The sequence below is a fragment of the Rattus norvegicus genome, chromosome 19 (genome assembly GCF_036323735.1).
Source record: "Rattus norvegicus strain BN/NHsdMcwi chromosome 19, GRCr8, whole genome shotgun sequence".
Classification (NCBI taxonomy): domain Eukaryota; kingdom Metazoa; phylum Chordata; class Mammalia; order Rodentia; family Muridae; genus Rattus; species Rattus norvegicus.
Genome location: NC_086037.1, coordinates 63,791,599 through 63,818,105, shown reverse-complemented (window position 1 = coordinate 63,818,105; position 26,507 = coordinate 63,791,599). Strand labels below are relative to the sequence as shown.

At 48.0% G+C, this 26,507-nt stretch overlaps 1 protein-coding gene across 1 annotated transcript in view; it reads right to left on the bottom strand.

Annotated features, from left to right (window-relative positions):
• Cdh13 (cadherin 13) overlaps positions 1-26,507 on the bottom strand; it is a 1,037,872-nt gene that overhangs the window by 478,017 nt on the left and 533,348 nt on the right. Inside the window, exon 5 of the mRNA NM_138889.2 lies at positions 1,446-1,598. Coding sequence (NP_620244.1) covers positions 1,446-1,598 — 153 coding nt within the window. The remainder of the gene's footprint in view (positions 1-1,445; positions 1,599-26,507) is intronic.

The following is a 26,507-nucleotide window of genomic DNA, read 5'->3' as shown; positions in this document are numbered from 1 at the left end:
CAACCACAGCAATGACGTGAACACCACAGTCCCCAAGGAGATGCCCAGTCTAAGGCATCGATGACTTTCCCTGTATTTACTTTTTCCTTCACATCTGGGTATTTAATTTTATACATTTCCTTGATTTTGCTTTTACTGTGGCTCTAAAGGCACACCTGTTCAGAATGCAGGCAAGTGCTTCGTCACGAGGACGCCATATGTGTTTGTCTCCAGTCTTGTCTTGAATATCCCCATGGAGCCGCTCTGTTTCCACACAACACTTCTTCACAGATATTTTATGGATTTGTTTTCTATTTTTCTGTGTGTGTGTTCCTGTGCGAGTGTGTGTGTGTGTGTGTGTGTAGTGTGTGTGTGAGTGTGTGTGTGTAGTATGTGTGTAATGTGTAGTGTGAGTAGTGTGTGTAGTGTGTGTGAGTGTATGTGTGTGAGTGTGTGTATGTGTGTGTAGTGTGTAGTGTATAGTGTATGTAGTGTGTGTGTGCGTGTGCGTGTGCGTGAGTGTGAGTGTGTGTATGTGTGTGTGTAGTGTGTGTGTGAGTGTGTGTGTGTAGTGTGTGTGTAGTGTGTAGTGTGTAGTGTGTAGTGTATAGTGTATGTAGTGTGTGTGCGTGAGTGTGAGTGTGTGTATGTGTGTGTGTGATTGTGTGTGTGTAGTGTGTGTTCAGTGTGTAGTGTATAGTGTATGTAGTGTGTGTGTGTAGTGTGTGTGTAGTGTGTAGTGTGTAGTGTATAGTGTATAGTGTATGTAGTGTGTGTGTGTGAGTGTGAGTGTGTGTAGTATGAGTGTGTGTGTGTGTGTGTATGTGTGTGTGTGTGTGTGTGTGTGAACATGCCTGTGGGGGTCAGAGGAAGGCATTGGCTTCCCTGGAGCTGGAGTTACAGGTGGTGGTGAGCTGCTCAACCTGGGTGCTGCCAACCAAAGTCAGTCCTTGGAAGAGCATCGGGTGCTGTCGACCACTGAGCTCCCACTCCAGGCCCCTCCATGACATCTCAAATGCTGCAGGGAGTGCCTGATGCAAGCCCCCTCCTGCTGCTCGCCCTAAGGATCATGGCCTATGTGGTACAAAACTGCTCTAACTCCTCCAGATTTCATCAGGATAAACGTCTAAAAGCAGGATTATCTTGTCTGAGGGTTTGTACTTATCACGGTTAGTCAGAGCGCAGGCCTCTGAAAGCCAGGCTTGGCCTCAGGGTCTTGACCTCCTCTGAGGTGCCTCTGGCATCTCTCCCATTGGTCTCTATAACCCAAAGAGTGACACAGGCCCAGTGGCTCTGCAGATGAGCTAGGGGCCCTCACTGTTACTCTCTGCTTTTGTTCTTCCAGAAACACCTCGAGCCACGCTTTCTCAGGTTTGATGAGGCACAGGGATAATTGGCTCAGTGGGAGGAAATTGCTCTGAAATCCATATCTGCATGCACAGGGTGAGCAGGCACCCAGGACTCACTTGATAAGTAGCGATCGTTTCTCTGTCCAGGGTCCGTGTCACGGAGACGCTTCCCGTGTTCTCATTGATTCTGAAAGTCCCTTTAGGGTCTTGATCCACTCCCTTCCCCGTGAGCCGGAACTTGGACCCTTCGGGTCTGTCACTATCAACGACCTGTTCAGGGGAAACAGAGTGACATTTAAGGCTGAAAGGTATGAAGAAAGCCCGTCAGAGACACCCCGATACCCCTTGGTGACCAACCCACTCGTGTCAGGGGCTGTCACAAAGCTGCCTGATCCACCGAGATTAGCCAAGAGCAACCTTGCCCAAGATAGCATCATCACTTAGCCCTGTTCATGCAAATGGCTTCAACTTACAACTGGGGAAGTTTAGCAGCACTGGAGAGACCTGGGTAAAGGAGCAAGGCAGGCGGGTGATGAGGGAACGTGTGTTCTTTAAGTGGAGGAAGGAGATTTGGCTTCTTCCTCTGCAAGCCAGGACAAGTTGTCAGTGGAAGCCGTGTATCCACCAGTCACACGCTGGCCAGGCACTGAGCAAGGTTTACCTCTTTGCTGCTAGTTACCACAAGCCTCGTGGCTTTGCTGAGGGAGTCTCCCATACCTTTTCATACTTCTAAATGGTGCTGGGAATGGGCATTTTTAATTATCCTGATTTGTTTGTTTGTTTACTTAATGGATAGATACAGCAGTACAGTGTTAAGCAAGCTGGCTGTGGTCGCTGTTCTTTGACGACAATGAAATCCAACCATGAATTTAACGGAGGAAAATGAGATCCAAAACCATCTCGTCCGATACTGTCCACATCTCCAGACACCACCGTGCAACTCTGCTTTGTTGCACTGTTGACCCTGGTTCTGATGTCCGAAGATGGTAAGGATCGAGGGAGGTCCTTCTGAGCATAAGGAATAGTAAAGTCAGAGGCAGCAGGTGGGAGAGGGAATGCCTAGAAAGTTCCAGAAACGGCGAGCTGTGAGGACACTCTGAGCAGAGGAGAGTTGAGGGAAGGTAAAGGTTAAAGCGTGGAGGTCAAAATATGGCGTGTGGAACTGTGCAGTGTGGAAGCGTGGAACTACTTCATACAAGGGCAGGTGTCTAAGTCAGCACCCTCCAGGGCCAGTGCAGCAAGTACCAAGCCTGCAATTCTGCGCTCAGGCACCAGGTGGCAGTAGTGCCTAAGGTAGGATGAGGGTGGGTTACTTGGCAGGGCCCATGGAGGCACATCAAAACAATTCCACGACACAGGTAGGTCTCATCGCATTTTCATTTTTATCATGTAAAGATGTTCTCTATTGAAATATACTTAAGGTTGTAATTAAACACCAATTATCTCTGTTTGAATTTTTAAGATTAATGGAGAGTAGGATCAATAATGAGATGGATGATACTTTTTGATAAAAAAAAAAAAAAGACATTTCCATCTCGATTTCACTGGAGTTAACTCATCTCAGGTCCTTTCCTGAGCCCCCAGCTCCTGATTGGAGGCTTCAGAAGGTCAAAGATCCACAGCTTCTTGGTTGAAGCCAGAGTCCACCATATTGTCTAGCTGAGCAAACACACGTCTGTCTTCATGCAAATGTGTTACGATCCTATCTTCAAACGGGTCTTTGCCTCTGTTCCCAATTTCCTCAGGTGCAAAGCGGGAACAATCACCATTTAATTCTGGGGGATAGGGAGTGGGGAGGGAGGTTGAGGATTTAAAGAGACAGTATAGCTGGGTGTGGTGGCTGGGCCTATAGCCACAGCCATACAGGAAGCTGAGGCAGAAGGCTCTCAAGTTCAAAGCTTGGATGTTCCAGAGTGATTCAGAGACAGCTTGAACACCTTGGTAAGACCCTATCACAAAATATAACTTTAAAAGGAGGGTTAGGGGCTTGGGTGAGCAGGCCTGAAGGTTGGGAGAGCAAGGGAGCTGGCCCTGGTGGCATGGACACAGGAGAACCGAGCAACTCAGCTTCTGTCCCTCACAGATCCAGGGCTTTAAGCTGGCCCACCCCAATAGCCACCCCATCTATGAGTTAATAGGACATGTGAAGGGACCAGTCCTGCAGATCCAAACCTGCAGGATCACCATGACAGAGGGCAACAACCAGATATCCTAAAGGAGTCATGGTGAGGATCCAATATTGACATTGTAGCAGAAGTCAGAGGCCTTGAACCAGACCCACGATTCACTGCGCATTTTCAAGTAGAAGCTGTTTAGGCAAAAGGGTATATATACTGTGTGACATACCACAACCTCTGTGGACATATACTAATATATATATTAGATAGTAAATAAAAATTTAATAAATTTTATGTTTTACTATAAATGTTATATATTATATTTATATAATATCTAATATTAAATATATTATATAAAATAATAAAAATATATAAATGTAAGTATATTAGATTTTAGTTTTAGGTTTTCTTTTTAGTGGGGAGGTTGCAAGGGCAGAGGGTGCGTAGGAAGGGATGAGGAATGGTGCATGATGGGAAACTCACAAAGACTCAATAAAAAATTAATAGAAAGGAGGGCTGGGGTTATACAGAGTTCTTGCCTAACATGCTCGAGGCCTTGGGTTCAGTCCTCAGTACAAAACCCCCAAACTAAAGCATAAACGAAGCACACAGACAGGGCGCCGATAAATCAGGGCTAACCACTGTAATTCCACTAGCAATAATTGCAATAAAATCACGCTGCTGCTCATGGGTGAGATGGATCCCTCCAGGCATAAAAGGCATCTTAGCCAGATAATAAAATTGAATCCATTTCTGAGGGAATAGACTGGCGTTTTAAAGAAGTAAATTCACAGACTTCTCCAGTCCTGGGAGTGATGGTCCAAGCACGGTAGATGGAGACAGCTGGGACCCTTGGATGAGCCCCATCTATCACTTTCCCTCCAATGTGCATTCAGATGTCCCCTTTCTGCCCCTCGGCACCCTTGAGACAGGTCTTGTTAACCTGGAAGGCAATCCAAGCTAATGAACACCATGTCCGTGTCCCTCAACAGCTGGAGGGTAACTCTTTCCGAGGTAGGGTCCTGTTTCCATGGGCCTGCCTGCCCCACATGGACCGGGGTGCGGACCCACCAGGAAGAGCCTTCTGTGCTCTCTGTTCTCTTCCCCATCCTCCTTTGTTCAGAGAGGCTGGGGACCCAGAACCTTCTGGAAGAAGCAAAGCTCAATGTGCCTCCTGGGGGCAGACATCGCTATAGCAAACCGAACTCTAGTCTTGGAAACTCTCCCGGGGAGACTTTTCCTTGTACCGACAAGGTCAGGGTCAATGCCTCCTTCTCTCTAGGAGAGCTTGAACTACTTGGCCTTATGGAGACACAGTTTCCAGAGAGGGGGCCCTGTTTAATGAGTGACTGCCCTTGGATCAAAAGACTTATTCTCCAGGGGCAGAGCCAGTCTCCAAAGCTGGGCGCTAGCTTAGAGCATTGCTCAACACACTCTCTCTCTCTCTCTCTCTCTCTCTCTCTCTCTCTCTCTCTCTCTCTCTCTCTCTCTCTCCTCCTCCTCCCTTTCCCTCTCCCGTCCCCCTTACTCCCCCTCCCCCCTCTTCCCTTCATTCTTTTCTCTTTTGTGTCTTCCTCCCTTTTTTCTCTCCCCTTCCTTTCCCCTTTCTCTTCAGAACCCAGTTTTTTAATCTATGCCTGGAGCCTGCCTCTAGTCCTTAGAGCTGTGTGTGTTGAAGGAACTGGTATATAGAGTTCCCAGAACACTGAGCCACAAGGGACACCTGCCCACACGGAGGGACTTTTTCTATCAACAAGAGCATCTCTTGAGCTATGGTTCCTGGTGAGCATAAGCATGTCCTGAACGAGAGGACGTGCAAGTCTCCATGCCTCCTGCCCTGAACCCCTGGCCCTACTTGTCTTGCTCCCTCACAGCCCTGCTACATACTCAATCAAGCTAGAGGTCCAAGCACCACTCTGTCTTCTGAGGACAGACTGCCATCCCTGGCCCACACGTTTCTCACTGAAGTGGGTTCCCACTACTGCCTTTTGGAAGCTTCTTTGGCAACAGTCAGGCCTGCCCCCTTCTGTCTTAAACACAGTGATAGCAGAGACTCTTCCAGCCTTCTTCCCACGGGCTCGGTGAAGCAGAGCGGGGCGCATCTCCAAGGCACAGCCCGCCAGTTCCACATGCGCCACAGGCAGTGGGGCTTAGAGGACCTTGGAGAGAAAACATGGGAATTGGGGACACTCTTTAGGGGAAACTGGGCAGCTCTGCTGAGTTTCATCAGTTGACATTGCAGTCTACAAAATGCACACTGGAGAGCCACAAGATTGAGCTACAGAAATTGAGAGAGCGAGAGCGAGAGCGAGAGCGAGAGCGAGAGCGAGAGCGAGAGCGAGAGCGAGAGCGAGAGCGAGAGCGAGAGCGAGAGCGAGAGCGAGAGCGAGAGCGAGAGCGAGAGCGAGAGCGAGAGCGAGAGCGAGAGCGAGAGCGAGAGCGAGAGCGAGAGCGAGAGCGAGAGCGAGAGCGAGAGCGAGAGCGAGAGCGAGAGCGAGAGCGAGAGCGAGAGCGAGAGCGAGAGCGAGAGCGAGAGCGAGAGCGAGAGCGAGAGCGAGAGCGAGAGCGAGAGCGAGAGCGAGAGCGAGAGCGAGAGCGAGAGCGAGAGCGAGAGCGAGAGCGAGAGCGAGAGCGAGAGCGAGAGCGAGAGCGAGAGCGAGAGCGAGAGCGAGAGCGAGAGCGAGAGCGAGAGCGAGAGCGAGAGCGAGAGCGAGAGCGAGAGCGAGAGCGAGAGCGAGAGCGAGAGCGAGAGCGAGAGCGAGAGCGAGAGCGAGAGCGAGAGCGAGAGCGAGAGCGAGAGCGAGAGCGAGAGCGAAACAAAAGAAAGAAAAAAAACGAATTCGTTGTTTCCGCAATGAATTTAGGATTTATGGGCTCCTATTTGGTCTTCACTAATACTCTGATGAGGAAGGTCAGGTCCCTGACTCCAGTTTCCTCTTGGGTTGAAATAGCGAGTCCTAGAGAGAGCTGAAGATTGCCTTGGTGCTGTTTGTATTTGATGCTGATTCTGCTTCCTCGAGAGGAATGGATCACTTAAGTATTCAGTACTAAGAGACCCTCTTCCCCATTTTAACAGGTCAGATGAAGGCTAAAGCCTGTGAATGGCAGTGGAAGGGAAAGGTGGGGCTGGAGGTTTTAGAGGGGGAGAAGAGAGGAAGGAGGAGGGGAGATTAAGGAGACAGAGGAAGATAGAGCAGAACCCCGTGGCCCAGAGGAGCTGCAAGTAACAAGGGATCTCCTAGCTGGGGAATAGAGAGTGTAGGGTGGTGAATCTGCCCAGTCTAGTTGTACAGCTTATAAATATTTTAACTGAGTTATATGACTTTACACTGGCATAGTGGGGTTGGAGTAGTACTACGACAGCTGAGAACTTATGAGACGTAGGTTCTGAGCAAACTTCCCCTGGGGGAGCTGAGACGAGGACCCCTTCAGAAGGACACACAGAGAGAACTAACTGTTGGAGGAGGACCAGCCCAGGTTGCTGGGAGGAGATTCTCCAATGTGCCCAGATGCCTGCAGCCTCCCAGCCACCTCTAGGGCTCTACCTTTTGAGACCCGCTACCTGCCTACACTGGGGTGGGCTTTTGGAATTGTTGCTGCCTTTTAAAGTCTGCACCCCTACAAGCAGTTCCTTCCCAACGTCACCCTAGTCACCCTAATAAACTGCCTGGCTCACCAAGGCCAGCTTCCAGGGACATTATTTTGGTTTGTTTGCTCATGTCTCTCCAGGAACAGAGGCGCACCCAGTCGCCATTGCCGCCTTCAAATGTTTGAGGAATGTTTGAGGTTTCAGGGCCACCCAGCCTCACTGAGCAAGAGGCATACTTGGCCTGCTGTTTGTGGCTCTCAGCCGTGGGTGTTTGCAGCTCAAGAACGCCCAGATCGCCCTTACAGCGATACACAGAGCTCCTTCAGTTTGCCCAGATGTGGCCTCATGTGGCTCCCCCTCCCGCTGACTCAGTCCTCTGGCCAGAGTCAACCCTGCAGGCCAGCCTGAGCAGCTGTTAACACCCCTAACTCCACAGAGCAGGTTGACAATTAGCCGGCTGTGCCATTAGCCTTTGTAATCCAACACTTCTCTGCACAGCAGGATTCTATTTTTTCCTCTTCTTTTCTCCTTCTGGAGTTAGAACGGAAAAAAGTTAATGATGAGAAAGAAAATAAGGACCCCAGGTGCCAACTCACTGGGGGAGCCTATAAACTGCATTCTGAGCCCTGCTGTGTCCCTGGGGAAAGAGACTTCTGGCTGGCTGTACAGGTGGCAGAAGGGGGCTAGAACCAGGGTCCTGACATCAGAAACCAAAGGCCCCTCTGCTTTCCTCTGAGAAGAGGCTCTCTTATCACCATTCTTTTTTTTTTTTTCTTACTGCAAACAAGCAGTGATATGGGTGTATATTTAAGACACTGGCTTTTGGTGTGCTGCGTATGCCTGTGTGTGGTCACGCATGTGGCTGTTTGTGTGTGAGTGTATGTGTGTGTGCGCACATGTGTTATGCCAGTGTGTTTATGCCTGTGGTTGCATGTGTGTGAATGTGAGTGTGTGCACATGCGTGTGTTATGCCCGTGTGTTTTCATGCTTGTGGTTGTGTGTGTGAGTGTATGTGTGTGAGTGTATGTGTGCATGTGTTATGCCTGTGTGCGTGTTGCTGTGCATGTGATTGTGTGTGTTAGTGTATGTGAATATGATTGTGTGCATGTGTGGGCGTTATGCCTGTGTGTGTTCATGCATGGGGTTGTGTGTGTGAGTGAGTGTGTGTGTGTGTGTGTGTGTTATGTTTCTTTTCTATTTTGCCCTTTGAGACAAGATCTTATGGTATTGCTCCAGCAGGCCTCTACCTTGCATCAATCCTCCTGCCTCTGCCTCTGAGTGTTTAAATTACAGGTGTCATTTAAGGGCTTAAATTACTATGTGTATATGTGGATACATATATAACAGTTTGAAGAGGGATAATTTTAGGCTTACAGAAAGGCCGTTGAAAGGGCACACTGTTCCTACAAACCGGCCTACAGTGCTGGCTGCTCTGAGGGGTGAATGCTAATACTCCGTGTGTGTGTGTGTGTGTGTGTGTGTGTGTGTGTGTGTGTGTGTTCAGAGTGTGCTTGCTCTGATGTGATTATTGCCTCTCTTCAGATCTCAAATGCAGCACAGAGCACTCCCCTCTCCCACTACTGCTTTCAGTGTTTAATAAAACATACTCATTACACTTACATATGTATGTATGTATGTATGTATGTATGTATGCATGCATGTATTTAGTGTGTGTGTGTGTGTGTGTGTGTGTGTGTGCACGTCCATCTGCATGTGCCACAGCACATGTGTGGAAGTCAAAGGATAACATTCAGGAGTTTGTTATTTCCTTCCCTCTTGGGTCATGGTGATTAAACTCAAGTTGTCAGACATGTAGGGCGTGTACCTTCACTCACTAAGCCATCTTTCTGGTCTGTTGAATGATTTCAAATAGCGAATCCTGGTGCCTCCTCACATTTAAAATAAATTGCACTTGCAATGGTTGCCTTGGATTTACATATGGAAAATGTGCAGAATGTACCAGAACTATGTAGTTGTCTAAGTTCTAAATGTCTGCTCTGCCATGAGAGCACCTAGCCTGACCTGCTGATGATTTCCACCATCTTGTGGAGATGTCCCTGTTCTCTTTCTCTGCCTTGAAAAGAGGGCAGTATATAGTAGGTGTTCAATAAACACCCGAGTTACGTTTTAGTGGCTCCATGTCTCTCATCTCCCTTCCCATCGTAGCACAACAATGATCATTCTAAATGCACACCAAGTGTGGCTAGGCTCTTGCTCAGGCCAGCACTGTCATGGCTACCTGCATGGCATCACACATGCACATGCACACACATGCAACCACATGCATAAACACACACAGGATATCCTACCAGGATAAAAGCCCAGGGAGCCTCCCAAATATGTCTCTACCTACTTCTCCAGTTGCAATCTGCTCCCACTCTCCCTCAACCTATATGAGCTGGATTTGGCTTCCGCCATGTCTTTTGGGAACCTGATCCATCCTCATTTCTGACCTGAGTGCTGGGATGAGCTCCGACCCACGACTGCTTCCTCTGCTCTGCTCCCTGGAGGTTTCTCTGAGCCCCAGTTTTCCTCCCCTCCTCTGAGACAGAGAGGGCCGACTCTCTGCCCCCAGATGCTCATGTCTGGTTTCCTTTCACTTTTTCTGGGCTTAGGGCATGGGAGACATTAGATGAATGCTTTAAGTGAAAAACTGCAACTTTCTCTCTATGTTTTTATGTGGTTGCAAAATGCTCCATAAAGTCACAAATTAAAAGACCTATTGTCCCGATCTCTCTCTCTCTCTCTCTCTCTCTCTCTCTCTCTCTCTCTCTCTCTGTGTGTGTGTGTGTGTGTGTGTGTGTGTGTGTGTGTCCATCAGCACCTCTGTGTTCCTCTTTTCCTGAGACTTGGCAGGAGTCACAAAGGGTCTTCTCACCATCTTCCTAATTTTGCAAAAAGGATTTTAAGTAAACACCTTCCTTTAAGTAAACTTTAAGTAAACTAGAAGATAGTCAGACCTGGCAACATGGGCCCTGTCACCTATGTTAAAATTCAAGCCTGTCTGGGCCAAAGTGTGAGTTCAAGTCCAGCCTGGACAAGGTACTAAGACTTTGTATCACAAGGAAGGGTGAAGTAAAAACAAAGTTGCTGTCTCAGGCTTTCTATTGCTGCGATAAATACCAGGGCCAAAACTAATCTTGAGAGAAGAGGGTTTATTTATTTCAGTTTACAGAACTCACACCATGAGGGAAGTCAGGGGTGGGGGTGGGGTGGGAGGGTGGGGGAAGAGGGGGTAGTGGGGAGATAGGGGGTGGGGGTGGCAGGAACTCAAGCCAGGAACTCAGGGCAGGAAGCTGGAGGCAGCATGTAATGCAGAGGTCATGGAGGGGTGCCACTTACTGTCTTGTTCTCCATAGTTTGCTCAGCCTGCTTTCTTATACAATCCAAGACCACCAGCCCAGGGGCGACACCACTCACAGTGAGCTGGGCTCCCCTATCCCAATCATCAATTAGGAAAATGCCCCACTGGCTTTGCCCAGTCAAATCGGGTGGAAGCATTTTCTCAATTGAGTTTCCCTGCTCTCTGATGACGCTAGCTTGAGTGAAGTTGACATCCCCGCAGCTGGGGATGTACCTCATAGGTAGGGAATCTCACCTAGTCTGTGTAAAACTTGGGTTCAATGCCTAGAAGTGTAAAATCAAGAAACCTGGAATTGTTCGATCTTCTCCCTCCCACAACGGTCACAGAGGAGCACGGTACAGAAAGGCAGTGCTGTTCTTGGGTCATGAAGATAGGGAGGGCAATTCTCTCTCAACCCTTGAGATATTTCCAATGTTATGAAAGGGCTTGTGTTATTACTATAATAACAAAACGCTTTCTTAAACACGCAGGGGGAGTAACTAGAGATGTGTGTGCATGCTAATTTAGAATGTGCTAGAGTTCCCCTTCCCAAGCCTACTGCTGACCGCTAGTCTCTAGAAGGAAGACCTTGTGTTTATCATCTGATGGTTTCCCTGAGGTGTTAATTAATTGGTTATCAGCTGTGGTTCACCGCACCCCTTGTCTTAGACCTTGAAGATGCCTAGCTGAAGGTCATCGCGCCCAGACAGCGTGACATCCACAGTTTCTTCTGCTCTCAGGCTTCCCAGCTATCTTTAAGTCATCCATGAACCCAGGTGTGGCAGCTAGTCTTATGTCAACTTGATGCAAACCAGGGAGGAGACAGCCTCTATTGAGAAAATGCCTCTATAATGTAGGCAAGTCTGGAGAGGATTTTCTTAATTTGTGATTGATGGGGAAGGTCTAGCCTATTGTGGGTAGGGCTACCCTTGGGCTGCTGGTCCTGGGCACTATAAGAAATAAACTAAGCAAGCCATGTGGAGCAAACCAGCAAGCAACATCCCTCCATGGCCTCTGCATCAGCTCCTGCTTCTGGGTTCCTGCCCTGTTTGAGTTTCTGTCCTGACTTCCTCCAGTGATGAACAATGATGGGGAAGCATGGTCCAAGTAAACCCTTTCCTCTCCAAGTTGTTTGTGGTTAGTGTTTAATCATAGCAATAGGGACCCTGACCGAAGCACCCAGGCTAACTTATAACTTAGAGCTCACCATGTAGCCAAGGATGCCTTGGCTTTCAGATTCTTCCCAACTTACTATTGGTCATGGCATTTTATCTCAGCAATAGGAACCCTAACTAGGACATCAGAGGACTAAAGCAAGTCCGGTGCTGGAAGTGCTGAGATCTTGGTGAGAAGCAATAGGCTATCCCCTAGGATGGCTGACTACCACGGTGTGGATCTGGGCCCTCAGATGATCTGGGACTGCTATCAAATGGTTCTTCATCATCATAAGCAAGCTTTCTAAGGAGGAGAAAGGAGTAGGGCCCTTGGGAAGGAAAACCAAAGCTTAGGACCACAAGAAGAAGCATCCTGCTCTCTGTCCATAACCTCATCCATTAGCCTTCCCGAACTGCCCTCTTTCCTCCTCTAATTTCAGAAAGCTCACAATTAGAGGCCATGCTGAAGTGTAGCTTAGGCTGAGTTCTCTGGGATTCAGTGTTTACGATCTTTTTTTTATTGTTCCTCTACGTTTCTTTCTGGTGACTTGCAAGTGTTTTGGGTAGGTTGTGTGTGGGTCTTGGTGGAATTCCTAGTGCTGTGATTACATGTGATAACCAAGGCGATTTCTAAGTCCATGATGGTGGAGCAAACTCACGCCAGCAGGCGGCTGGAGCACCAGCTGAGAGCCTACGTCTAAACCTCAAGCAGGAAGCAGAGAGAGTCCTGAGAATAGCGTGGGCTTGTGAAATCTCAAGCCTACCCACAGCGACACGCCTCCTCCAACAAGGCCACACCTCCTAATCCTTCCCTAATAGTTCTACTGCCTGGGAATCGATTATTCAAACATATAAGCCTGTGGTGGCCACTCTCATTCTCACCAGTACAGGAAGGGTGTAGGAATTTATTTTATTTGTTTTCACGATGCCGTTTCTTATTTTTCATGGGTCCACAAGGGTTTTGCTTTCAGTTTATCCTATGGTGATACTGTTCAGTAAGTTTTTACTTTTCAGAGTTTCGTTATTACTATTAGTAGTAGTTGTAGTGTCACTGTTACTAGTAGTATTCATATTAGTATTGGTATTGGCTGGCTGCAGGATTTCTTTTATAAATGACTCATGGACAGACCCAGGAGAAGAGTAAGCATTTGGTAGCATTACACACAGAAGCTAAAAAACATAGAAGAAACTTGAGGGTCCAGTAGAAGAATGTTTAGATAGAGCACAGCGCACATAGTCAACTTTGGGAAGAAAGGTGATTCTGAGATCTGAGGACGGGCGCTAAGTCACAGAGGGGTGCGCACTGTGTGGCTGCGCTTTTAAGAGGCACAGAATGAGGGTAGGAGGTAGTTTCTGGGAGCTACTGAGTGGAGTCACTGGGGTCTCAGGAAAGAAATGAGAGGCTCTGGGCATGTGTAACAGGTATGGCTGCAGGAGGGTGCACATGACTCAGTGCTGGCTGTGTGTCAGTTTTACCACTGTGAACAAGGTCCTCTTAGCAGGTCACGTGGTCAACGTTTATCTGCTTCTAGGAATACCTCTTACTGGCTGGCGGCTTGATGCCTCATCCCCTCCCGCCCTCGCTTTTAAACATTAAGTTCTGTATTTTTAACATTTGGAGAGAGGCATTTGAACCTGGTACAGAGCATTTTACGCAAGTTCCTTCTGTGTGTCTTCCCCGTAACACGTAGGGGCACGGAGAGGATTGGGCGAGAATGTAATTTGTAGGCATGGTGTTCCACACAGCAAAGAGCTTTGGCCAACTTTCTTCTTCTTTAGATGGGCACCAATCTTGAATCTGCAAAGAATCTTGCCAATTGGAAATCCCTAAAAAATGTTGGGATTCTCTGTAGCTCCCAATACTTAACGTGGAACTTCACCCACGTTATGGGATCTGATTCCCCTCTTTTTAATTAGCTTGCAAGGTTGTGGGGCGGTGGCCATGTTGAATGGCATTCACAGCCATCAGACAGAGCATCAACAGCCAGCTCCAGGAACAAAGTGACTGCTCACACACTGGCCAAGAATGAATGAACTTCAGGGTCTCCCTGAAGAGATGATGCCTCCAAGTGTCTCTGAGAAAGAGCGGCATGCTCTCTTTCTCCTCCTCCTCCTCTTCCTCCTCCTCCTCTTCCTCCTCTTCCTTCTCATCTCTTCCTCCTCCTCTCCTTCTTCCTCCTCTTCCTCCTCCATCTCTTCTTCCTCCTCTCCTTCCTTTTCCTCCTCCTCCCCCTCCTCCTCCTACTTCTCTATCTCTTCTTCCTCCTCTCCTCTCCTCCCTCCTTCTCATCTCTTCTTCCTCCTCCTCCTCTTCCTCCTCCTCTTCCTCCTCCTCTGCTTCCTCCTCCTTTTCCTTCTCCATCTCTTCTTTCTCCTCCCCACTCCTCTTATTCTCCTCCTCCCCTTCCTCCCTCCCTCTCCTCCTCCTCCTCCTTCTACTTTCTCCTATCCCCTAATTTTGTGTAAGATTGAGGCTTGGAAAATAAGCAGTGTCTAAAGTAAACACAGCGTCAATCATGTTCACTTGAAAGCCTGACATTCTCGTTCTGCCCTGCCCACTCCTTGGTGGGAAGGATTCATCCACAGCTTTGAGGTTTCATATTCGCTGAAGCTGCCACACTCCCACATAATGAGATAGCACCCTGATTAAAATCTCCCAAGACCCCCGTCACTTTGATGTCGGGAAAGGTTTGAGTCTCCTTGGTCATGCATCCAGCTTCTGCACAGCTACCTTCCTGCCTCTCTTTGAATCTTTACACCCTCTCCCCCACATCCTTCACCCTCATTCTATACCATGCTGCCATTACCCCTGCCACTCGCAAATGCCATGTGCAGGGGTGGGAAAAGCCCCCAAAGTCCGGAGATATCTGCCTCCAAGGGAGGGAGAGTCACTCTCCTTTGGAGAAGTCAATAATGGTAGTTTCCCATGACTCTGTGGATGGGAACGCCCTTGGACTCAGGGGTTATTAACAGTAACAGAAAGGATAACGAAAGGAAATGAAGTTGAAGGGGAGATGAGGTGGCGGGCACACGGGGGAGCTGGAGGGAGGTAGCAGTGGGAGGATATGATCAAAATTATATAGATGTATGAAATTTCAAATAAATTAAAAAATCATTTTAAAAATGTCACTCCCGGGCTTGGCTGTGTTATTGCCCTCTGGTGCTCCAGCAGATCCCATCCAGAAGCAAAGCTGTCTAGTCAGACTAGATCATTTCTTTCGGAAGCCTAGGATTGGGATGGACAGGGATGGGATACAAAGTCCTGCGTCTGCTATTTTGGAAGCATCATACCAGTCCATGTACGGAGTCTCTGACAAAGCAAACTGACAGAAATGACTCAGGGAACAGCGAGTGCCTGTGTGTGTGCTTATGCTTAAACACGGCGCATGGTACGGCTAGTAAACACTCCTGTCCATGCTTCACCATGGCTGGTTCTGCCCATGGGCCTTCATCTTGTTATTCCACCTAGGTATCCCAACTGTGCTCATATATCGAATATCACAGTCCCATCCCTGGGCTATCCCCTCAGCAATATGGTGGCCATCTCTGGGTCTCATTATCCGCTTGCCCTTCAGAGTTCTCTGTACCTAGATCACCTCGGTGAGGACCTCCTTGATCACCTTAGTAAAGATACTGGCATCTTTACCAGAGGCCCATCAGTCTGTTTCCCAGAACCCTCAGCAACTGCACCATTACCTTCCCTGTCCATATTAAGTGCTTAAAGGCCCACATTCATCAAGAGTTCTTCTCTGTTTACCGCTGTGGGCACTGCATGGCCCATGATAGACACTCAAATCTTGGTTAATAAATAACAAAGTCATGTAAATAGAAGCTGAAGCCAGGGACGCTATCATCAAACAAGAAAAGGACCCTATGAATCAGTCAACAAACAATGGCCACTTCAGTCTAAGGACGATTGATCAACTTCTGACAAAGACCAGCCCTGCTTCTTGGATTTTAGTTCAGAGATCTGCCCCCAAGGCTCCCAGAGAGTCATTTTGAGTAGTCCAATGTAATCCAACAATCCTAATGAAACACACACAAGCATACCTGCACACTTGAGTATGCACAACACACGTGTACACACATGCACGTAAATACTTTTAAGGGCAGAACAGTTTGCTGCATCAGTGCTCGGATGTCATGCATGACCCCTGGTCATTTTGGATGAGTCCCTCTGCCCCCACTGAAGCTACAGCCTCCTAAATGTTTTGTCCCCCTAGAGAATGTCAACAAGAGTTCATGCCAGCTATGATCCAACAAAAGCCACGAGGTGTTTGGAGGATGCACCATACATCATACATGGATATCTCCTGGTTGGGGTTTTGTGGGCTGCAGGGTCCTCTCAAGGGATGGGACTATTTTTCTCCAGAAAATAGTGATAGCTGGGCGATCACTCCCAATCAGCTCCAGGTATGTGGTAGATTCTGTCTTATTGACACATGAGGGTGACAGAGGTCATGTATAGATAGGGGGGAAGAGAGGGAGAGAGAGGGAGAGAGGGAGAGAGGGATGGAGGGAGGGAGGAGAGATGTGTTTTTAGTAACAACAAAGCTTGGGCAACAGTTGGCAACTTGGAGATCTGGTGTAGGAGGTGCAGCTTGTGTGTCCTCTAAAGAATAGCAATGGGAGGAAAACCAATTGGTGCCCATCAAGAGACGCTGCCTGCTGAAGCCGTTGACAGCAGAGATGTTCTGATCTCTCTTACCTCCTGCCCACTGTGATCTAGCTGGGTTGAAACAACTTGGCGTGGTCCTAACCTCGTGGACCCACCCTGTGTGGAGAAAGAGGTGCCATCTGAGGACCTCCATGGAACCCAGCACGGCCACTTTCTCCACATTGACGGGGTGAAACATCTATTTCCTCATCTCTGTTTTTGCAGGTACTGGACAGCATCCTCCATCCCTGCCACTAAAGTTCAGGGGGCTCAGAAAACAGCGTATGCACTGGCTTGAACAAACCCTTGGCTTGTATTCTGAACAAGGTGGGAAAAGTCAGGGACAACGATTTTACGATACTAAGCAACGGTACTAAGACTTTGAAGCAGCTTCAAGCTGTAACCCCAATAACTGTATTTAACTGAGCCCTCTGAATGCCAGGTGCTGCATGGAGGCCAGGTAGAAAGCCACACTATGGAATCTGTTGGGTGGCTATGGTATCTGTTTCACATTGAGGAATACAGGCCCTATGGTGGGAAGCCTTTTATCTGCCGTGGTTGCACAGTTAAGGGTGGGACCAGGTATGGGAACATTTGAGACCCATGTCAATTGAGAACCTCAGATGAAAGTCTCACGGATGCTAGAATCTTCTATATCCATAGTTTGATTGCTTTGCAGAGGTAGCTGTCCCTCATCTGAAAGGTTCCTACTAATGAAATCCCAAGGGCCCAGTCCCCCTTGGATCTCAGGGATTGGCCTTTGTGTGTACACATGCCTGTGCATGTGTGAACTCACACGCACATGTCTGTCGACACACATGTCCCGTCCTGACACTTTCTCACTGAAGGTGAACGTGCTCACCTCCACTCATCTGCAAGCTGCCTGACCCTAGCGCTCCCTGTGCAGCTCATTCTGCCTGCAGACTTCCCTGGTTGTTATAAGCTTATCACAGAAGTAAATCAAAGTGTTCTCAAGAGGAGGAGAAAAGATAAAAGCAAAAAATGCAGCATCCTCGAGAGAGGGATATTTTTTATAGTTCCACAACTCTGGCAATTCTGTCTTTAAAAAAAATCCATTATTTAATTTTAGTACCACGAGGTGCTGGTGATGAATAATGACCCCTCTCCTACCTTCCGGTATTTCTAAAATATTAATACCGGTTGGATTCCTCTCCTAAGGGGAGGAAGGAGCGGAATCCCTTATGTGCTTCAGAACCTGTTCTACAACAGCAGGTGGTCTTCTCAGTATCTATCAGTCCCACACTCTGGGCCCCCCAAATGATGCCTGCCTCAGAGGATGGGGGTCGCACAGTGGGGTGAGGGATGGAATAATTTGCCCAGCAGTGCCATCCTCAGTATTGATATTGTCAACACCATTCTTTTAAGCCACCCATCATGGTGCGCTTTCGATCTGTACTAAATTTGGAATGGGAATCATAAGAGTAACCAGAAGTGGCCTGACCTTCCCAGTCCTCTCCAGTCAAATGTCTCCTTAGGATAACTGTATGTGGCTCAGTGGCAGCCAGTCTCAGACTGCCCCCATGGAGCTCTGAGCACGGCCCCCATCATGTTCTAGAGCAGATCATATGTGTGTGTGTGTGTGTGTGTGTGTGTGTGTTTGTATGTGTGTGTGTTTTGTGTGTGAACATGTAGGTATATGCATGTGTGTGTATATGTGTGTGTGTGTGAACATGTGAGTATATGCACGTGTATGTGTGAACATGTGAGTATATGTGTGTGTGTGTTTTGTGTGTGAACATGTGTGTGTGAACATGTGAGTATGTGTGTGTGTGTGTGTGAACATGTGGGTATATGCACATGTGTGTATATACCCATGTAAAATATACCTTGACATTTGTTGTACATGAGAGGAACAGACTTTCAAACGAGACAAACATGATCCTAAATTATTATACTTGGCAACTGTGGTGGTTTGAATAGATATGGTCCCCGTAGACTCATGTATTTGAATGCTTGGCCCAGGGGGAGTGGCACGATTAGGAGGTGTGGCCTTACTGGAGGAGGTGTGGCCTTGTTAGAGGAAGTGTGTCACAATGGGGGCGGGCTTTGATGTCTCCTATGCTTGAGCTCTGCCCAGTATGGAACACAGTCTCCCGTTGCTGCTGCCTGTGGATCAAGATGTAGAACTCTCAGCTACTGCAGCACCATGTCTGCCTGCACGCTGCCATGCTTCCTGCCGTGATGACACTGGACTCTGAAACTGCAAGTCATCCCCAATGAAATGCTGTCCTTTGTAAGAGTTGCTATGGTCATGGGGTCTCCTCACTGTAATAAAACCTAACTAAGATGGCGATGGACTTCACAAAACCAAGTTTTGTGTTTTTGTTGTTGTTGTTGGTGGTGATTTTTTTGTTTTGTTTTTGTTTTTGTTTTTTGTTCTCTTTACAAAACTAAGTTACAGTGAAAGCAGAAGAAGCAGATACACAGGCTCTACTTCATGGCTTTTTTGGGATGATGTCACAGGTGAGGCAGGCATAAGATAGAAGGAGGCCTGTCATTGGATGAGAAGGAAGGATGGGCGGGAGAAAAGTTTGAAGGGAGAGGAGGAGACTGGAATGAAGGGAGAGGAAGAGAGGAGGAGGCCGAGAAGCCGTGGCAGGACAATGGAGGCTGACGTAAAGATCTCGCTCTGTGTATTTACAGGTTGTTATTAATGTTCTCAAGGGATGGATGGAACCGGGCTTTGTGTGTTTAAGTGGGCAATTATATCTTATTAATTGGATCTAAGATTATTGTGTTGTGTGTTCTTTTATGTTAGGGTTTGAGTGTAGGAAAGTGTGCGGCAGCTGGAGACACTGGAATGTGTTTCCACCCAGATATCTAGCAGATATCTTGGAGCACCACAGTGACAGACCTAGCGAGGTAAAAGACAACTATACCTTTTTTATTTTTATATTTTTACAACAACAGGCTTTGATTCTTCTGGTTTCCTCTAGACTGCATCCTATTATGTAGCTCTGGCTGGCCTGGACCGGGCTCTGTAGACCAGGCTAGCCTTGAGACCATAGAGATTTACCTGCCTCTGCCTCCCGAGGTCTGGGTGCTAGGCTCAGAAGTGTGCACCACCACACCTGTAAAGTTACAACTATTTGGTGACTCACTTCCAGACGTTTAAATCCACACAGGGGCGTACAGACAATTTTAATCATTTCATCTTCCCCTGTAAAATCATAATCGTAGATTCATATGTAATTGTAAGAAATCTCATCTGCTCAATTTTCCCTAAGAGTGCGATCCTGTCACGCAGTGGGCAGCGGGATGCCACCTTTTCAAAACCAACATCGTCGATGGCTGCTGTCGCTCAGAGTTCTCTGGAGTGCCATTCGTACGTGTGAACCTCTGAAGTCTGTCTATTCTCTGCTTTATGACAGCTATATGTGTGTGTAGCCATCAGCACAATCAAGCTAGAAACAGTTCTATCTGCCATCATTATTAGGAAAGCTATTATTCTTTCAAGACAGAGTTTCTCTGTGTAGACCTGGCTGTCCTAAAAGTTCACTTTGTAGACCAGGCTGACCTCGAACTGACAGAGATCTGCCTGTCTCTACCTCCCCAGTGGCATGGGGCACCACTGTTTGCCCATCAGGAGATTTTTAGGGCACATGTGTGTGTGTGTGTGTGTGTGTGTGTGTGTGTGTGTGTGTGTGTGTGTGTGTGTAAGTTTGGGACGGGGCAGCAGACTGGCCATGTGCATCCCACATGTTTGGAGATGAGAGGAGCATCCCGAATATTGGTTCTAAGTTTTCAGGGTCTCTTGTTGTTCAGGACTGTGTGGGACAGACTCTGCTGACCCAAGCTTCCCAGAATCCCCTGTCTCCACTTGCCATCTGGCTGCCGGGTCGCTGGGATTACAGATGCATTCAACTGTTGAGCTTAATGTATATTCTGAGGGTGTGAGCACGCTCACTCTTATCCAATGAGTCACCTCCTCAGCCTGCCTCCAGGATTGCCTATGCTCCCTCTTTCATATCCACGTCCTCCCCCTCCCCCAGACCACTTCTCTCTTTCATATCCTCACATTGGCAATCACTAATTTCTCCTCAGTTTCCACTATTTCACCACTTAGAAAAAAAATGTCAGGCGAAGGGAAATCTCACACCGTGACTGCACGCTATGCTTGTTGGTAACCCCCTGGAGAGTCTCTCAAGTAGCTATACACAGAGCAAAGCTGGGCATGGTGATATCTGGCTGTCATCCCGGAAAGTGGAGGCAGAAGGATCAGGGGTTCAAAGCCAGCCTGAGCTACACTGTGATCTTGAGGCTAGCCTGGGCTACATGCGACATGACATCCAAAACCAGACAGTAATTTAAACCAAAGAACTAACCGGACGTGTTGTGTGGGTGTTTCCCTGGACTGTCTATCAGGCCTCGTGGATCTGTGTTTGTCCCTCCACTGCACCACACTGCCTTGACCTTGTCCCCATGACGCCATTACAGTGAGGCTCCTAACTTGATTGTCTTCTGGGCTGCTTAGCTATCCCAGGTCTGTGCCTTTTCATATATGGTTTAGAATAAGCCTGTGGGACTATAGAAATCCTTGCCGAGGCTCTGACAGGAATGATAGTAAGCGTAAATGTACCCTTTTATGTGTCTTTATGCGTGACGCGGTGGACATGTCACTTATCCTTACAGAACATCTTTTTTTTTTAAACAGCTGCTCCAAATTTGAAACAGGTGACAGCCATTGAGCGACCATTCCTATAATGTCCGGCATGTGGCTGTCTTAGTTGTACACTGTCAATCTAGCTACTGCAAACATTTCCCCGGGAGGACAAAGATACTCTGCATTTGGGGTTGTTCAAGGCAAATCCTCAAAGGTAGGGGTGGTGGGGGTGGGGGTGGGGGTGGGGGTGGGGGGGGACTCAAACCTAGAGCAGGAATCATCTTCTTAAGGTTATTTCCTTCAGTCAGTCTTACACAGATTTTGCTTTCTATGTGTGAAAGTGACTCTCACTAGAGTTGGCTCGGCGGTTAAGAACACTGACTGCTCTTCCAGAGGTCCTGAGTTCAATTCCCAGCACCCACATGGTGGCTCACAACTATCTGTAATGGGATCTGATGCCCTCTTCTGGTGTGTCTGAAGACAGCTACAGTGTATGCATAAAATAAATAACCCTTTTCTTTAAAAATTTTTTTTTCATCAAGGCATGAGATTGCGTATCAGGGAAGGAGGGAGACCCTGTCAGTGAAGGCAAACCAGGCCACAGAGACAAGAGTCTTGTAGCATCCACAACAATGGACATGTCAGTGGCTGTCCTGATGCTGTTACTGCCACAAACCTGCCCTCAGGTACCTCCCCCTCCCCCGGTATCCAACTAGAGAAGGTGGCTAAGTGGAACCCACTTCTATCTCTTCTATTTGCTGCTAAAATGCTTTTTCTTAAAGTTCCCTTTCATCTGAAAGAAAAGAAGATTTAGTTAAGTCATTTTCTTTTTATCCAAGAAAAGCGAAGGGCTCGGAATTGACCGGCCTCGTCCAGTCGCCTTTTGTTTTGACGATGTGGATGGCTGTCGTCCGAGGGAGCCCTGAATGGAGTGAGAAATATCCTCAGAGCAGGATAACTGATGGCCGCTTGGAGACCGGACACGGTTCCATTTGTGTTTCCATCCTTCCTAATCAAGTTTCCTCCCTTCCCTGTAATGGAAGTCGCGTTCCGGGGAGAGAAAAGAAAACAAAGCCTCTGCCTCGAAAGCCATCCCGGGCTGTGCGGCTGATTGCAAGTTTGATCATCCTTGCACTGAGAACAGAAAGCTCACACTCCCTGTGAAAGGACAGAGCTGGGAGCCCTGGTGGCTGCGTTTCAGTCTTAGTGTGGACCGAGCTTGTGGCTCTGTGGCTGAGTTCTTGTTTGGCTGTCCCTTTGGACTCCATAGGGGACAAAGAGGAGAGAGAACTTAGCACCATGGGATGGACAACTTCCCGGGGGCTGCACTTTGTATTCTGATACTGCCTTGTGTAATTGAAGCAGACAGTGTCAGCCTCACTTCCCAAAAATGGAGGCAGAACACTAACTGTTAGAGTAGGTTGTTCAGGCTGTCAATCAGATCTAGACTTGCTGGATCTCAAGCCGAATGCTTCCCTTTAACACTCCCTGGTTGGGGTGTGGAGGCCAACGGTGATCTAAGCTGGAGGGGCAGATGTAACACTAAATCAATGCTCGGACGCAGAAGGGAGCGCGGACGTGCTCTGCGTGTGGACAGCGCTCTTGCGCACGTGGACTGCTCTGAGTCAGGGGCAGGACCTGTCTGCTTTGCCTTGAGACTCAGTCCCTGTGCTTTTCCGTCCTATAGAGAACACAGGCTCTGTACAGAAAGAGCAGGCTTCCTCCTAGTTTAGAGGAGGGAAATCAAAGTATCCGTGCTTCATCCCTTGGAGGTGGGGTTCAGAGCCTCCGGCTCAAGCTTCTGGTTCAAGTTCTTACTCATCCATTTTCAGAGAAACTGGTCACTAAATCTCCCTAAGCCTCAGCTCTCTCTGGTGTGAGGAGGGCCAGCTACCCACAGGAGACTTGCTAAGGGGACTAGGGCAAGACAGTGCAAGAGGAAAGCTGCCATTGAGGACACCCTGCCACCTGTCATTCAACACAGGTTCTGAACCTACCTGGATGCTGGCAACACTGTTCACAGTATCACCTGCAGACGCACACACCCTCACTCCCAGGGAAGCCAGACACCTACAGAGTGCCTGCTGTCTCTTTCTCCCTCCTGATCCTCTTCCTCCTCACCCCCTTCCCTAGTTCTCCCCTCTACATGACAGGGGCTCACTGTGTAGTCCCAGATGGTCTCTCATTCTCATCTCTCTGTCTTAGCCTCTCCTCGGTGCTTGGATTTTATGCATCTATCACCACACCAGTTTCTTTCCTCAATTTCAAAGAAGTGGTTTCTGTGGCTTGGGGGTTGAAGACAATTAGACCACGGAAACTGCAAATAAAACCACATCCCCATCTTTGAGATATGCTTGCCTGTGAGTCACGTGAGACAACGGTTCCCCTCAAATCCCTGGGCACGTGCCTGGCCATGCTTCCTTGGTATGCACAGCTCATGCTACCGGGAGTAGGGGCACATTGAGCCCACCACCCTCAACTCTGTGAACCCAAGGCTGCAGGAGGCCAACACACACCCAAACACCCCCCCTCCAACCTCAGAGACAGCAGTGTGGAGCCGCTGGTTCTCCGCTCACACAGACGGACGGCTGTGGCTATGGAGACCTTGGTCCTGTTGCTTTGCACCACCCGGATTTATGTTTCTTCTTTGGACTCAGCTCTGGGGAAATTACTTTTCTCAAAGTGTGATGTCTCTTTTATGTGGGAGATGGGCGGGGACCGCGGGGAGCAGCAGACACCACCTATCACACTGCAATAACATCTAGAAGTGAGGAAAACGCACCGGCATCCTTCAGAGAATCTCTCCAGAGGTGACAGCTCAGGGCTCACATCCCTTGTCCCCTTGCTCCTCACCTGGCCACAAACCTCTATAGAGACGATTCCACCGTGGCTCCTAACAAGTAACAGATGTGGCTGAATGGACTGTGAGTGCTGAAGAATGCTGCCATGCACACGAGGCAGCCATTTTGCATTTATGAATGCTAATCTCCAAGATCAGACTCTGAGGAGAGTCTCTGGGAGGGAAGAAGGCAGAGAAGGTTCCAGAAACACAGTGCTCAGCAGCAGGATATAACTCAGTGCCTGAGGACCCATGAGCTTTCCTTTGGGCCCATCCTCATGTCTCCTCACTATCCCCACACTGTCCCCTTTCACCCCATCCCCCCATCATGTTCACCAGAGAATCTATTGGCAGCTCATGGCAACTGAGGGAGAGCATTGTCCTCCTGTGGGCATGTGGCCACTGGTAGGTTCCTCATGGCTTAATGTGCACCACACACCCATATGTACATGTGCAATGTCAACTGGACTTAAAATATTTTTAATCTTTAAAAATTATGTGTATGTATATGTGGGGGCAGCTGTGCATGTGTATGTAATACCTATGGAGGCCAGAAGAGGGCGTCAGATCCCCTAAAGCGGGAGTTACAGGCGGTTGTGAGCCACCCAGTGTGGGTGATGGGAATACAATAAATGTTTCTCAACTGCTGAGCCACCTCTCCAGCTCCTGACTCAGGGAGTTCTTAATGATATAAAGAAAGAAATAAAAGGAAGACCTGTCATGACATTGGGAGGGAACTGGGATGGGGACACTAACTGGATATTGTAAGGAGGTGGCATATATGATCAATGTGTGTTGTATAAATGCATGAAATGCAAATAATAAAATGTTTTTAATATTATTAAAGAGGAAACTCACAGGATGTCTCATGTGCTTACCATGCCATGGGGGACCAAGCCCCAACAAGCAGTCACATCTTATGACCCTTCCTTAAGCCATAAGAGGTAGAATTTTGTTTCTACCTTCCAAGTCCAAACCCAAGGCTTAGGCAGGCTAAGAGACTCCCCAGCCGACACTTAGACATGTGTGTCCATTGAACCTTTGTCCTAAATCACTACATTAAATAGTCAGATCGATCATCTACAAGAATTTAACCAAGTAAGCTATCTTGAGCCCAAAGTCTGCCCTGTAGGGGACCGAAACAAGCAGGCTGAGGAATGGCCAGGCCACTGGTTCTGGCCAACTTAGTAAATTACATAACAGCAAAGGGGGATTCAATCAATTGCTTAGCAATTAGCCATTATGAAAAGATACGGAGAAAATCCAACGGGCTGTTTGGTGGAGCAGGAAGCATTTTAAATGTCACCTCGGTGAGAGAAATATTTGAAGATCTGTCTTCATAATGGTTAACTAATTGCGATCTTCAAACTTTATTGCCTTGGAAAAATAACTCAATTCCAGAGATAGAGCATTAGCACTCGGGGACATTTCTTTCTTTTCTTTGTTAGCATGGAAGAAACGCACGCAAATGGAAGAATCCCGGTAATTTAAAGGGACTGACTCCCCACTAATGATCAGGATCCCCGTGGGCAGTATTGATTGTCAGTGACCGTGTTACTTACTATCAAGAAACCTGTGGCAACTTCTGACAGTTGCTCGTGACATAGGACATTGCAATGGCCAAGAGTCATTGGGATCTCTCTCTCCAAACGCCAAGTTCTGTTTAATGAAGTTCCAGGGCTGCCTAGGCACCCACACCCTGTCAGAACTGTGGAGAATGGTAACTGCACATTATTTGCATAGTAAGCCCCACCCACTTCTTGTACCAGCCCTCCTGCCTGTTGAATGACAGCAAGAGACAAGTCCAACTGTTTTCATTTTTCACCCACAGGGGAGTGAACTTCTGGCCAAACGGAACCTAGTGGCTTCAGGAATGGGTGTTCACCAAACTGTTCCCCCCGGGCAGAATCTGATGTAGCTGGTGATGAAGAGGTTCTTGCCTGGATGGTCACATGCGAGGAGGATGCTCTTTGTGACCAGATGGGGTTAAAAACCATTGATGGTAGAGTGAATTCAGCCATTCCGCAAAGCAAAGAAGATCACAGACAGCCTGAGCCTGGATCCGGCTGCTCTGAAGCCACCTGTAGCCTTGGATACCTGAGAGTGGGGTACGGCGCATGGCTGGCCCTGACTTCAGCTGTCTGAGTAGGTTACTGTCACGCATGAGTTTCATTAGAATCACTTCTCAGCTACTTAACGGTTTTACCCCAGTTTCTTAATATTGTGGCAAACACGAGAAGACCACTGGAGTAGAATTTTTGCAAGCAGACTATCTCATAGTTAACACTTGGATGTAAACCCCCAGGGGCATGGAGAAGGGGTTGGGAAGAGAAATTCTGATATTCTGATCAAAGGAACAATTGTCGACTGGCGACATGGGCCACAGCTGAAGGTTTGGGATGTTTAGCGGTCACAGTTAGGAATCCACTGGGTCTTGAAGGCAGAAAGGGATCTAGAATGATGATGAAAATCACATGCAGAATCAAGAGAGAAGAAAAGGAGGTTTCTAACTTGCATTTTGTATGCCACAAAGCAAAGAAGTACATATATATAATATGTTTTGTTGAGACAGAGCCTTAAGTCGCTTCCAGAGTCTAAGACACAGCTCAGTTTTCGAGAAGTCAACACACCCACACGACTAACCTAGCATGGATAAACATCGATGACCTGTGTCCTTGCCTAAAGTCTGCCCAATGCCGGAGATACAATTTTGCAATGGCTTCAGTTTGATTTCACCTCCTTCTGGTCCAAGGTCTTGGTCAGGGAAGTAAAACCCGGGCCCAAGAAACAAGAGAAGGTAGAGAAGCAGGAGTGGAGAGCAGCCGAAAGAGGTACAATAAACCGTAATAATTGCTG